This window comes from Acinonyx jubatus, chromosome B3 (genome assembly GCF_027475565.1).
Source record: "Acinonyx jubatus isolate Ajub_Pintada_27869175 chromosome B3, VMU_Ajub_asm_v1.0, whole genome shotgun sequence".
NCBI lineage: Eukaryota > Metazoa > Chordata > Mammalia > Carnivora > Felidae > Acinonyx > Acinonyx jubatus.
The window spans coordinates 140,543,368-140,556,912 of record NC_069386.1 but is presented as its reverse complement, the minus strand read 5'-3'; the positions used below and the strand labels follow the sequence as shown (position 1 = coordinate 140,556,912).

Genomic DNA, 13,545 nt, shown 5'->3' with positions numbered 1-13,545 from the left:
GGGGGGGGGGGAGACGACTCCTTAAGCCAGCAACTGAGTAGGAAAATTGGTCCCTACTTGTGAAAGCCTTGGGGTGCCAGAAAGAACCAAATACAGAGCCAGAATGTTGCAACTCTTTTGCAAAAGGAGACAAAACAGAAGCACTTTAATCCCCACTGATCATAATATCATTACAAAAAGCTACAAGACCCACATAAAAGCACTATGACAAGAGTCAACAGACTCAACGAAGAGAAGGACTTATACCCCCTCAAGTCGAAAGATGTTAACAGTAAGTATCTTTAAAGTAACTAAGGAGCTTAAAAAGAGCTACAAATCACAGGGCCACACAGAGCATCCGAAGAAACAGGCAGACCAGTAAAGGGACAAGAACGATGGCCAGACATTCTCAGAGATTAAAGACCTCACAGAATATAGTCCACCAAAGTCTTTCTAATAAAGTACATAAAGATCCACCAGACAATACGGTCCAGCTAAGTAAGAATTATGTGGAAAAGCCACATCAAAAGAGCTAGTGAAACACTAAATGCAGCAGATAGTGGAGAAGTATCCACAAAATTCTAAGGGGGGAAAAAAGTATGCTGCAACTTTTATACCTAGCTAAACTGTCCCTTGTGCGTAAAAGCAAGAGACAGATATTCTCAAATGTGCAATGACTGAGCAGAAGTGTCTGTGAGCCATTCGTGAAGAAACAATGATAAAATCCATTCCATTAAAAGATGAATTAAAATGAAAAACTCAGGAATAGAGAAGGCTTAAAGGAAAAACAAAACAGAACAACCGGTGGCCAGCAATGAATCCACTTAAAAATCAAACTATGATTAGCCACCTGCAAGAAGAACTGTGGTTACAGAACAAAATAACAAAATGAAAATATTTCTAATGGGAAAATTAAATTGTAAAAAAGCAGGAGGTGAATAAAAATGTAAGAATGCTGGTTTCCTTATACTTCAGCACTAGGCGTGAAGTTGACACGATTAAAAACATAATAACAATCCCAACCAGTTAAAGTTTTACACAATAATTCTCCTTAATTTTAGAGGGATCTTTCAGGAATGAATACTTCTTGTGGCCGAGCGAGAGACCTTTATCAATTCTCAACTTGCTTCGGCTTGCTTTTTATGTTAAATTTGAGCAAAATTACAGGTAACATTTTTAATAAAAAAATCAGCTACTGTGGGATCTCATTTATAAAATATTTTTCTCTTTGTCTATCTACCTATTGGCATACATACTCAGGTATCTGCAGTTTCTACAGCACTGATGGTCATTTCTGGGTGCACAGAAATTCTCTGCAATTTTCTTCTTTTTTTATGTGTTTCCACATTGCTTGAATTTTTATCATAAGCAGGTGTCATTTTTACCAATATGGCAATCTGTTAAAATAGTTACTCTTTTTTGGAACTAAATACAAGAAACTGAAAACAGAACGGCCTTCTCTCCTCGACTTTGGTCCAGCTTCTGGGTCACAGATGTAGTGCATCACTAGTTCACTTAGCCCAGAAAAGTATCTGAGACCAATACCCTTCCCCAACTTTGCTGACACATCTAAGAAGTCTTCCCTCTAAAGCAAAGACTTTGAGAAGGCAAACTATTTTTCTTTAAAAACAAAACAATCCCAGAGAATCATGAACACCTCTGCTTCCTCAGTCACTTAGGGTCTTACACCTCGATCACATGCTTCTTGCCCCAAACTGGCAACATTGTCCTCCGTGAACAGACTGAGTGAAGAGAAGGACTAGGGGCACCCATCCACTAGTTCCCGGGGCCCACTGCACACTCAAGGACATTGGCCTGGGACCCACATGAGGGTGGCTTCCCCGAGGTTGGCATCAGCTCCGAGAAGAGGCCATGACGAGATGTGGTACCGAAAAGAGATCGACCGTGTATTGGGCATCATTAAATAATGCGAACTCACCACGGACAACCTCTCTCCGAGCACCATGAGGTGGCGCTGCTCACAGCGTCCCTGCGTCCACGCGGTCTGGGCGGTGTGGGAATGGCCTCTGGCGGGGGCGGGGGGGGGGGGGAGGTGGGACGGGACACTGAGGATGAGGGGACCAAACAGCTCAATCCCCAAGTCACACCCATGCACTTGGGCCAACCCCTGGTTCACTAACCCGGGATTAGTTGCACAGGAATATGCTACTTCCTGTGCTCGGCCGGCCATGCAAGCAACACTCAACAATGCGGAGAGGTCAGCCACGTGTGAGTCGTTATAAACGAGGCAAAGGACTCTTGAAAGACCACACGTTTGAGAAAACAGATCAGCCACTGCCTCTTCGATGAGCCTGGAATCACCCCCGGGGAGTGTTCCCCTAGAGGGTGGGTGGCTGTGCCAGGTTAGTAAAGCAGGGGTCACGTGGGCAGCTTCCTATCTCTCCTATATCCCGAGAGCTGAGTAACGAAAGGTGCTTCCAGATGCCCCTCCGACACTGGATTTGACAGTCAAAGGAGTTAGTCGTGCGCATCTTCAATGCTACCGTTTTTAACGGCGGGGGCACCCGGCCAGCCTTCCTGCCCTACGCTGAGGTCGGCGGCGCCCCGGGCAGTGGCCGGGGGGCTGCAGTTGGAGTGTCAGTAACATGCATCCTCCAGAAAGCACTCGCCGTGCGCCCGGCCGCCCAGGCCCCTACCTGGGAACCGGCGCCCGCTCAGGAAGGCTTCCGAGGTGGGATTTGACACTAAAAGAGAGGAGAGCCGTGTATGACTCGCTTTGATGGATCGAATTCATCACGGCCAGCCTCTCTTCAAGTGCCACAAGTGAGCTCCCGGGACTGCACCGCCTCTCCCGCGAAGGCAGCTGGCCTCCCCCGAGCTCTGTAAGAGATGGGGGGGACAACATTGGGTAGTGGGCCGAGTGACATGCTACCACCGTAATCGCATGCTCACCCGAGACGCACTTACCCTAAGGCGGGGCCAGCGCTCCCGGAAGCGGGGGCACCATTCGGCAGCCGTCTGGGAACGGCGGCTCAGCGTGGTGGCCCCTCAGCGGCACTGGCCAGAGTACCGGGGCCGCTCACCTCCACAGGGCGCTCCTGTGCAGAGACAGGGTGCTGGGGGTTAGAGGAGCAGGGGGCTCACCTAACAGGCAAAACGCATGCTCTGGGGACAGTCACACACCCCGGAGAGGAGCCGGCCTGCGCGTGTCACGTCCCTCGTCAGCAGGCAGCGTCGTGTCCCAGGAGCGCTTTGGGGAGGCTGTGTGGCGACAGTGACGAAGGGGCTACCGAGGAGGGGTCACCACGTTTGAAGTGAACGCACCCTCCCGACCATGGCCGTCGGGGTCCACCGAGAAGCTGCCGCCGCGAGTGCATTGCCGCTTTCGCCCAGAGCTGGCAGAACCTCCCGGGAGTCTTCTCGGGCAGGCGGGGTGGGTGCTGAGGGTCGGTGACTAGGTGGCCCACAGGGTGAACAGAGCGCTTGCCCCTCTGGTCAACCAGTCACACACCCTGGACAATGCTCACACCAGCATCTCCTCTGGAAGTTGGCCTCGGGCCCGGGAAGCCTCTCTTCGAAGTCGCGGAAGGTGACGCTGGTGACAGAACCACAGCCATTTCCCCAGAGTTAGCACGGCCCAGGGGCAGGCCCCTACGGGCGGGCCGGATGCTCAGGCTAGCGGGCCAGAGGACTTACAGCTAGGTCGAGCACGGTGTCCCCGGCCAACCCTCCGTTCTTGTCTTCTCCACATGGTTGACAAGGCGGCCACATCTTCCCTGATGTTGCCATTGTGTCCAGGAGGTCCTTAGAGGGAGCATTTGGTACTGAAAAAAGTGTTGTCCGTGAATGATTCGTCATAAGTAAAGCGAATCCACCACGAACAACTTCTCTTCAAGTACCACAGAAAGGCAGAGACAAGACAGACAAGAGGTTCCCTTCCTCTTCTCCGAGGGGCGTGGCCTCCGGCCGCCGTCCTGCGGGCACATTGGACACGGAGTGTTAGCGAGAGGGTCGACGTGTGTCCCGAGAACGCGCTGGAGGTTGGGGAGCCGTGTACTCACCTCCCCGGGAGGGGTGCTGACACGGCACCCCCTCCCCGGAGTTGAATTTGCGTTCCCGAGTCCTCGGGGGCGGGGTTAGAAACAAGAAGAGGCAGGTGCTTGGGCTTCCGAGTGCAAAGTCACCACAGGTCGGGCTCTCCACGCGTGCATGGACCCACGGGGCTCTCAGCCTTGGACTTCTCAACAGAGCACACTCGATTATCCATCAAGCACATCGAGGCACGAGCCGAGCTCCGTCATGACTCGTGGGGACTCGTGGGGTCCACCAAACCGGAGGAACTCCAGAGAGGGCCCCACGGCCGCTGCAGCGCACTCCCGAGGAGTCTGGCCAGCCCGGGGCCCCGAGGCGCCCTCTTGGGGGATCTGAGGAGGTCACCAAGCTCTTCACCAACCCGGAGACCCCCGCTCCCTTCCCAGCCACCCTCTACCCGCCCCCTGCTCCCCTACCCATCACCCCTAAAGAGTCGCCCAAGACGGCAAATCCAAGAAGGAGGCTATCAGAAGTCACTCACCCACCTTCTCCCCAACAACCTTGGACCAGGAGGACCAGGTTCCATCTCCTCGTGATCGGGATACACTTTTCAACATAGATCCTGCAGCTGCCCCTGCTCAGAACCCTCCCACAGCCCCCACCTCACTCAGGATAGCGTCCGAACCTGCCCCACCCCCGTCCAGCCCCACTGGCCTGCCCCCTTCTCCTCAAAGACACCAGAGCGCTCTCCGCATGCCACGCCCTCCTCCTGAAGTGCTCTTCTCCCAGATCTCCATCTGACCCATGCCCCCGCTTTGTTCCCGTTGCCCTTCTCCAGAAAGAACTTCTGCGACCCCCGCAGCGAACATAGGAATCCATCCCACTTCTGCTTCTGAGACCTGACCCCACTTTCTTTTGGTCCATAAACCTCAACGGTGGACACGTTTACGTCTCATAGTTGGTATTTTACTGTCCATCTCTCCCACCGGGCTGTAATGAGCATGAACTTTCTCTTGGGCACTGCTCTACTCCCAGTTCAGAGGAAATGGCAAAGTTCTAGAATCATCTAGAACACAGTATGCACAAAATCACTTGTCCAATGACTGAATCATTCCGTGTCGATTGGTCAATTCACGGACCACGGGGTTACACGAACAACAAGAGAATCTGATCATGAAAAGAGAACGCCCTGCTGGAAAAGCATCATGGCCAAAGCAGATGAGCCCTCCCCAAAGCAATCATAAAAACGGGCTGGGTCTTGTGGGAGAGGGAAACCAGTGAAGACCATCAGAAACACAGGGCCGCCTCTGTTCGACTCTCTCCACGTACACGGGAAAGACACGACGTCAACATGTCTCCCCCAGAGTTGACAATGCTTCCAGAAAGCCTTTCCGGGCAAGATTGGACTCTCTGAAAAGAGTCTGCCCTGGAGCAAATGCAATGAAGTTGACCAACTAGGTGTCAGCCAGTTATCACTGTCACGTCCTCACGTTGGCGTGGTCTCTGGGGGATTCGTCTTATGGGGAGGATTGGGTTCTTGTGGAACAGACAGCGGGTGCTCTACGTCCGTGAGATTCTCACTAGTCAACCTCCCACGACAGTGGTGCAGATACCAACACCCTTTCCAGAAGACTGCAGCCCAGCCCTCTGTCTGCACAGAGTAGATTCTGGTCACGGGTGCCACAAGTGATGGGCATGACGAAAGAAGCATGTGCCACATGCTTCACTGTCCATGTACATACCTTGGGTGGGTATGGAAGCCAAGACCTCCTCCCTGCAGGTGGCATGCTGACCGGGAGGCCCTCCAAAGCAGTATTTGATACTGAAAAACTGGATGTCCCTGTATGATTCGTCATAAATACAGCGAACACAGCAGGGATAACCACTCTTCAAGTACCGAAGGCTAACGCTGCTGACCCATCTTCGCCAGAGTCGGTCCGGCCTCCAGCTAGTCCTCCTAAGGACGAATTGGGGACTGAGGGTTAGGAGAATTGGGTGCTACATGTTGTAATTAAAGCCCACGCTCTCTGGCCAGCCATGCATTCCTGTCCCCCGGGAAGGGGCTGGGACCAACAGCTCTTCCCAGGCAAGATCGATACTTGAAAACACAAACCTTCCCTTGTACAACTCAGCATAAAGAGAGCCAACCCAGCACAGAGAAGGTCTTTTCAAGGGCCAGGTACTAGCATGGATCAGGAAACCACCACCTCTACTCCCGGAGTCTGTCCCGAGAAGTCACTGGATAGGTAGGGACTGTGGATCAGTTGACATACATCATTGATAAAATGTATGTTCTCTGATCAACCATCCATTCCCCTATCATGGACAACGCCCTGCCCTCACGCTGGAGTCCTGTCGGGGCACGTTTCCAGCTGGGAGTTTGTCCTGAAAAACAGCAGTTCCGACGTGATTAGCCACAAGCATGATGAAGCCCCAACGGTCGACCCCAAAAACCACTGAGCCCCAGAGGTGGGGCATCCGAGATCTCAGTGCTACAGCTCGGGGAACAATGTGGCCGAATCCTAATTAGGGCACAGGCTCTACAATGGACCACTCCTTCGAGTAGGGGGGGAGGCTGTTCCCCCCTGAAGTCGAAATCACATCCAGGAAGGGAAAGTGCTACATTGCGTTTAGAACAGAAAAAGCACCGGAGAATGACCCCACCGTGTCAGCACGGCAAAGGTGTGGCCGAGGAGGAGCCCCCCCCACCTCCTCCTGCACGGGGGTTGAAGGCTGAGGGCCACATCAGCTCTCCCTAGACCTTGGATTGTTGCCGCTGGCGATAGCCTTTGCCCTGGAAGAGGGCCACCCTCTTTTCCAGGAGGGCCCCAAGGGCAGGACGGGATCCTGGGGGCTGAAGGACCACGTGGTACACGCCAGGAACACGGTACTCCCCAGACCAAAACTACCTTCATGAGATGGGACAGAGCTGGGCACTGAAACAGCCCAGCTCCAGGAAGTCCCCTGAAGACGGAACGGTGCCCCGAGGGCCCGTGGACCCTCATGTGCGGACTCTCCACCCACGGATGGGGTGACATAGGTCCCCTCCCTGCAGGTGGGACACCTCCACACATTCTCCCACAATACCGGAAAGAGGTCAACTGTGGTATCCGCCGAAGAGCAGCCCGGCGGCCCCTGGTCCGGCACCGAATGCCGACACCGACGAGAACGTTGGCGTCCCATGTCCAAAGCTTGCGTGCGTCCCTTCTGGGGCTTCTTCTCCTCATTCTGAGGGTGGAAGGAATTCTCTGGGTTAGTGGACCAGGGAACACGGTTGCCAAAAAGTGCACACCCTGGGGTCGACTCTGCATTCACATACCTTTGTTGGAGTGACAGTTTTCTTACTGCGAGACTGGTGGCCCCGACGGGCGTGCCTCCTGAATCCGTTCCACCGACAGACGCGACCGTGACGGCCGTCACAGACGGAATGAAGCCACCAGGATGGGGAGCAGCAGGGCTGTGCAGCGGCCCCAGGAGGTCACCTGCGGTACGGATGAGACCCTGACGACGCTGGCGCTCCGGTGACACGCCACCAAATTTGGGGTCCGAGCCGGCCTCCCTCCCCCACAGCGAGGGGAGGTTCTGAGCCGGGCGTTCTCCTCCCAGACTGAACACCGCGTGCGGGGAGCAGAGCTCTGCGTCCCGCGGGAGGAAGAGAGGCCACGGGGTCTTCACGGTGAGCACGGGGACAGAGCCGGTCTCCCCGAGTCCCGGGCAGCGGCACAGGAGACCTTATGGCTCTGGTGCTGGTGCCTCGTGGAAGTCCACCTAAAAAGGAAATGGGCGTTGGGGTCCGTGACCTCACAGAGACACGCAAAGGTAGAAGGGAAGCCAGCCTCCCTCTCACGTACCTGGAGAAACGGTGGCCCTGTGTCCAGGGAGCCAGCTGAGCTGGGATCTGCCCCTTGAAGCCGACTGCCCCCAGAGAAGTCCTCCTGAAAGAAGGAACTTCTCCTCGAGCAGCGTGGAAAGCACATGCTACCCAGGGGGGCAGCATGGCCTCCAGGAGGCCAGCCTGCAAAGGGCTGGGTGGGGAGGAGGAGGGCCGAGAGCGCTAGCCCTGGGGGTAGGTTCCCTGGCCAGGCATTCACGGACCAGCCCCGCAGTGATGGCCACACAGACGCCCCATCTCTTGAGCTGACCCTGCATCGCACCCACACTCCAAGGTGGGTCGGCATTGAAGGGGAGGGGGGAGGGGGGACTTTGTACAAACCAAAAAAAAACACAGCAAGTCCACTGCAAGAACACCGCAAAGCGACCCTGGGCTCTTCCCACCGCCGGCCTCCCTGCCAGGAAGCATGCCTTAGGATGCTCAGGATGGGCCCCGGCTCACACCAGGCACACACGCTCACGTCTCTTGTGTGGGCGGCCCTCCGAGGCAGAGTTTGATATTCAAAAAGAGGTTAACCATGTATTATTCATGATGAATGAAGCGAACATAACACGGATAGCCTCTCCTCAAATATCCCTGAATAGCTCTGAAACGAAAACCATGGCCTCTTCCCCACCGATGTCCTTGCCTCTGGAACATTCTTAGGAAGGGCTGAACCCCAAAAGTCAGACATCCAGGTGTTCACACCCTGTGAAGAAAGCACAGGGGCCCGCATCAGCCGTCCACTCCCATCCTTGGGTCCCAGGGCCTACGCTGGGCCCCGACAGCACCGTCCGATCCCCAAAGGTCAAACGGTGCTCAAGGCGGCGCCCAAAGCGGGTTCAATAGTAGAGAAAGCAACAGCAAGAAAGCTGCCTCCAGAGTTTCCTGGCAGATGGGATTTGGTGACAAGAAGCAGCCGGCAGATGAACGTGTGTCATAGATACCTCTTACGAGGAAACGGGAGCGTCACCAGTCCCCAAGACGAGGTCTCTACCGCAGGATGGGCTCCAGCTCCTGGACCACCTCCTCCCGATTGACTGGAAATGAAGGATTACAGAATTAGAGGGTCCAAGTCAGGACCCTGGACAGGTCCTGCACTGGGCTGGTGCCAGCGGCCTCCTCTCCCTGAAGCGGCCTTGTATCTGGGAAGCTCTTTGAGGCGTGATTCGATTCTAAAGGAGAATCATCTCGTGACATTTACGCACACAATGAGCCCAGCACATAACCGTCGTTCACAAACCAAACAGCGACACGTCGATTCTGGGATGCTCTTATGATGGGTATGGCACGAGAAAGGCGGGGGACCGGGGGCCACCCATCACAAATAAGGCACGTCATGTCCAGCCCGGGACGGTTCCAAGCGTTGTCCACCGACCAGAAGCGTTAGCATCACTTGGGAACTTGCTAAAAATGCAGAATCTTGGTCCCTGAATCAGAATCTGCCTTTTAACAAGATCCCTAGGTGATGAAAGTCTTAGAAGCATTTTATAATTTGAGGAGCACTGAGCTAGCCAACAGCTCACGCACACGCAAACACACACACCCACCCACACGCATGCACGCACGCACGCGTGCACACACACACCCCAGAGGTGCCGCTGACCACAATGTCTTATCCACAAAGTTTGTATTCCATCTGAGAGGCTAAGAAAAAGTGGGTCCGAAAAGGAGACATGTGGTGATGCGTGCCCACGAAGAATAAACAATTTTCAGTCAACAGCTGCTCAGAGGCACCAAACAGTGGGAGTGGCAGGAAACATACTGTGTTGAATGTTTGTCCCTCCCCTAGGACATCCTCCGAGCTCAGAATATACGTCAAAGACCACGGGATGCGGGACCCGGGTGCCCCCAGGCCACCATCTAGTTCCCTAGAGAGATGCCTCACACCCGCATCTCTTGGAGGGATTCCTCGTGGCTAATATTTAGTAACAGACAATTGAATAATCAGTAGCATCTTCCAAGTGGCCCCCAACACCCACACTGTATCTCCACCCCAAAGCCGGCATGAGGTCCAGGAAATCACACTGATGGCTTGCATTCTGGGGTCACTGAGTTAGCTGTTACGGATCTTCAATACAGTCATCCTCCACAGTCGGGCAGGAGTCGCTGTCCTCCTGCCGAAGTCAGCACTGTGCTCCAGAGAACTTTTGAAGCAAATTTGGATACTAAAACAATGGTTGTCCGATATTAATCACCATGAATATAGAGACCATACTACGGACAACCATTCTTTAAGCACCAAAGAACTGCACCATCCAGAAGAGCTTGGCATCTTCTCCAAAGTTGGTGGCCCTTCCAGAAAGTTCTTCCCGGGTGGTCCGGACAATAAGGGTTAGCAGGTCAGCTTCACACAGACAGTCGGGCACATGCTTAGGAATCAGTCACATCCTTAGGCGGGGTGGGCGGGGGGGGGGGGGGGGGGAGGGGACTGACACCAATGATCCACCCTTAAGATTGGCTGCACGTCCGAGAAGCACGACAGATGAGCCTCGAATGCCGTGCAAACCCTCACACCTGCCCGTGACCAACGCAAGTCAGCGGCAGCACCGAGAAGCCCACCGAGAAGCCCACCGGGCCCTGGTCAGGTGCTGCCCCGCCTCCAGGGTCCCCATCACAAGTCAAGTGCACGCTCGCACGAGCCCCGGGGAGGGGCGCCTCACGCATCGCTCTACGGAACTTGCCAGGGAGTCCGGGAAGTCCGCTGAGGCAGGATTTGATACTCCAAAAGAAATTGTCCTTGTATGATTCATCACAAACATCGCAAACACGCCAAGGATAATTTCTCCTCAAGTATGAAACAGCACAGACAAGAATACCGGCACCTCCAGGTCTTTGGCTCGGGGTTGGACGGTGGCCGAAACTCAGCAAACCCAGGCACACGCACGCACGCACGCACGCACGCACACATGCCGCGTGCACCTTGGACAGCCTCTCTCACGGCACCAGGGAGGCAAGCTCCCCGAACCCGGTCCTGGTGCTGCTCGGCGTTCACGCCCAAGAGGCCTTCGGAGGGTAGATGGCGGCAGGGACCAAGAACCCGAGGGCTGTCCCTCTTACATGAGGTGGACGCTCTCGCCTGCCCCGCTGATCCCGCTGTATTTGGCCTTGTGTCCGAGTGACATCACCAGAAGGGCTCAGCTGCTCCACCTGAGGGGCCTCCGAGGCCCCCATCGAAAGTACAGCACCGACTCTGGTCTCGCCAATCCATTCACATACCTGAGGGAGGGTTTGACGTCCACATGTCCACACCGCTCCAAATCTCCAAGGAGGGATTGTAATACCACCACCACCACCACCACCACCACCACCACCGGGTTCATGGTACACGAGCATCACGGCTACCACTTCTGCCGTGCCAAGCGCCAGGCTCTACTCTAAGCCGCGTACAAGCCTCAACTCCGTCAGCCCCCAGCAGCCCCACGATCCCCGTTGGACAGGCGAGGCAGCAGGCACAGCGTGATGAAATCTTGCCCAATGTTGCATGGTTAGTAAGTGTCAGAGGCAGGATCCAAACACGGGAAATCGAACTCTACGGTCTGCGCTCTTGATACTGAAAAAGTGGATGACCCTGTACGATTCGACATGAGTAAAACGAACAGGACAGGGCTAACCACTCTCCAAGTACCAAAGGTTAGCACGGAAAAGAAAGCCACTGCCTTGGGAGGACTTGGTAGGTCTTCAAGGCGCAGTCCTGGGGATGAATTAGACGCTGCGGGTTAGTGGACCAGCGCACGCACACCAAGCCTAAGCGTGCAGGCTCACGCACCAAGTAACAACAGTTACTGCCGTGGGCAGACAGACGACAGACACTGCCCCACGCCAACGCTGACCTGGCCATGTCAGGGCCCAGACCGCACACACAGCGCATGCCTTCTGACCCACCCACGCATCGCAGGGAGAGGCGAGGTTCCCTGGGCTGTTGCCTGCCCTAGAGCGGACCGCGTGCCCGTGGCATCATCTCGGAAAAGCGGCGACCCACGAGCGATTTGCCACACAGCAGGATGGACACGCACATTCATGCACACACATACCGCATCCCTCGCTGAGCGTGACTGGGTCCAAGAAGACTCCCAGACAAGGTTTGATGCTCACAGAGAGCTTGCCCTTGTATATTCTATGTCAATAAACCGAATATACAAAGGGCAACCTCGCTTTAAGTACCAAACAGTAGCATTGGGCAGGTCCATCGCTACGGTTCACGGGCCTGGCCTCGTCTCCTGGGGTCCGTCCTAGGGAGGGGTGGGAGACGCCGATCGGCAGACCCGAGGGCAGACACCTCCTGCAGGTGTGTGCCCGTGGGTCAGCTCCCCATCCCGCGGAGCCCAGGGAGAGGCAGAGATGCCAGTGCCCCTCCCTGCAATCGGCATCCTTTCCAGGAAGCACTCCAGCTCAGGACTTATTCCTGAGAAGGAGATCAGCCCCCACAGCCTTTGAGCACACGCACAGAGCGCAGCCTCTCGATTTCTGCAAAATGACATGGGGGATGGAACCAGCATGAGCACCTCCTCCAGGAAGTCCTCCTCATAATGCACTGGGCACTGAGGGCAAGGGGCCCAGGCAAGTTGACAGCATAGATAAGGCAAAGGCCCTGCGGTCACCACCCCATCGTACCTCCCACAGAGGCCTACACATCGATTTCATCCCCGGAATCAGTCCCCTCCCCGCCACCCTCCTGGAGGTTGACATCATGCCCAGGAAGCCATGCTGGGACAGTTTCTATTGACAAGGAGTCAAACCCCATGTACCACAGACAGATGGAGAATGCACACCCACAATCAGTTTCCCACGGCGGCCTCTCCCCCGAGACGACCCCCACCGAAGGAGCAGAAAGTGAAGGTTATAGGTCAACAGGCGACCTGGCCCCGGGTGAGGTCCTCACCTCTCTCAGACGACATTCGTCGTCAGTGGGGGCTGCTGCAGGGCTCTGTCCCTGATGCTGGCCCCGGGGCCACACGGCCGCCCTGGCAATCAGGACACAGCCAACGGTCACACGGCCCAAGAAAAATGTCTCTGCAAACAGAGTGGGAGCTCTCTTCTCCTGGCCGTCATCCTAAGGGTGGATGGGACGCAGGCAGTTAGAGAACTGGAGACGAACACTGGGGTGAAAGCACGTCCCTCCGGCCTGCCAGCGTTCACATACCTGGGCCGGGGGGACGGCTCCCGTAGCTCTTTCCCAGAGCCACGCAGTTCCTGCGGAAGACACGGTCTCCAAGGCAGGACACGAACCACAAATCACAAGAAGGATTAGCTCTTACAGATTCACCTCAGGGACCACGAGCGGGAGAATGCCCGTCTGAACGCCAAAGAGGAGCACCGACGAGCAAATCTCAGCCTCTCGCCCAAAGCTGATGCCACCTCCAGGAAGCCCTCCAGGACGGATCAGTGGGGCTTGGTCAATCAGGCTTGAAACCATCTTGAAGAAAGCTGGTGCTCTGGGGTCCACTGTCACTCATGTGTTACCTTCGGAAGGGGCTGACGTCAAGGTCTGTCTCCTGAGCTTGACATCGTACCGGGAGGCTCCTGGACATAACTTGGTATTGACAAAGGGCAGGTCCGTGCATAATTCATCTTTAAAAAAGCAAACCACCATTAAACTCAGTGCAGACAGGAGACGGCATGCACGAAAGGCCCCCCCACCCCCGCCGCCCCTCGCCGCCCCCCGCCCCCGCCAGCCATAGCGCAGCCTCTGTGAAGTCCCC

The 13,545-nt window shown here is 55.5% G+C and overlaps 1 protein-coding gene across 1 annotated transcript; it reads right to left on the bottom strand.

Moving 5' to 3' along the window:
* Positions 1-1,615: 1,615 nt before the first annotated feature.
* LOC128316179 (uncharacterized) lies at positions 1,616-13,259 on the bottom strand. The gene is made up of 5 exons (XM_053225112.1): positions 13,110-13,259; positions 12,726-12,896; positions 12,291-12,384; positions 3,124-7,703; positions 1,616-3,038 (listed from the first exon to the last, which is right to left on the bottom strand). Exons 1-4 carry the CDS (start codon positions 13,257-13,259, stop codon positions 6,718-6,720), a joined length of 1,401 nt encoding a protein of 466 aa, XP_053081087.1. The 3' UTR covers positions 1,616-3,038; positions 3,124-6,717.
* Between the last annotated feature and the right edge of the window lie 286 nt (positions 13,260-13,545).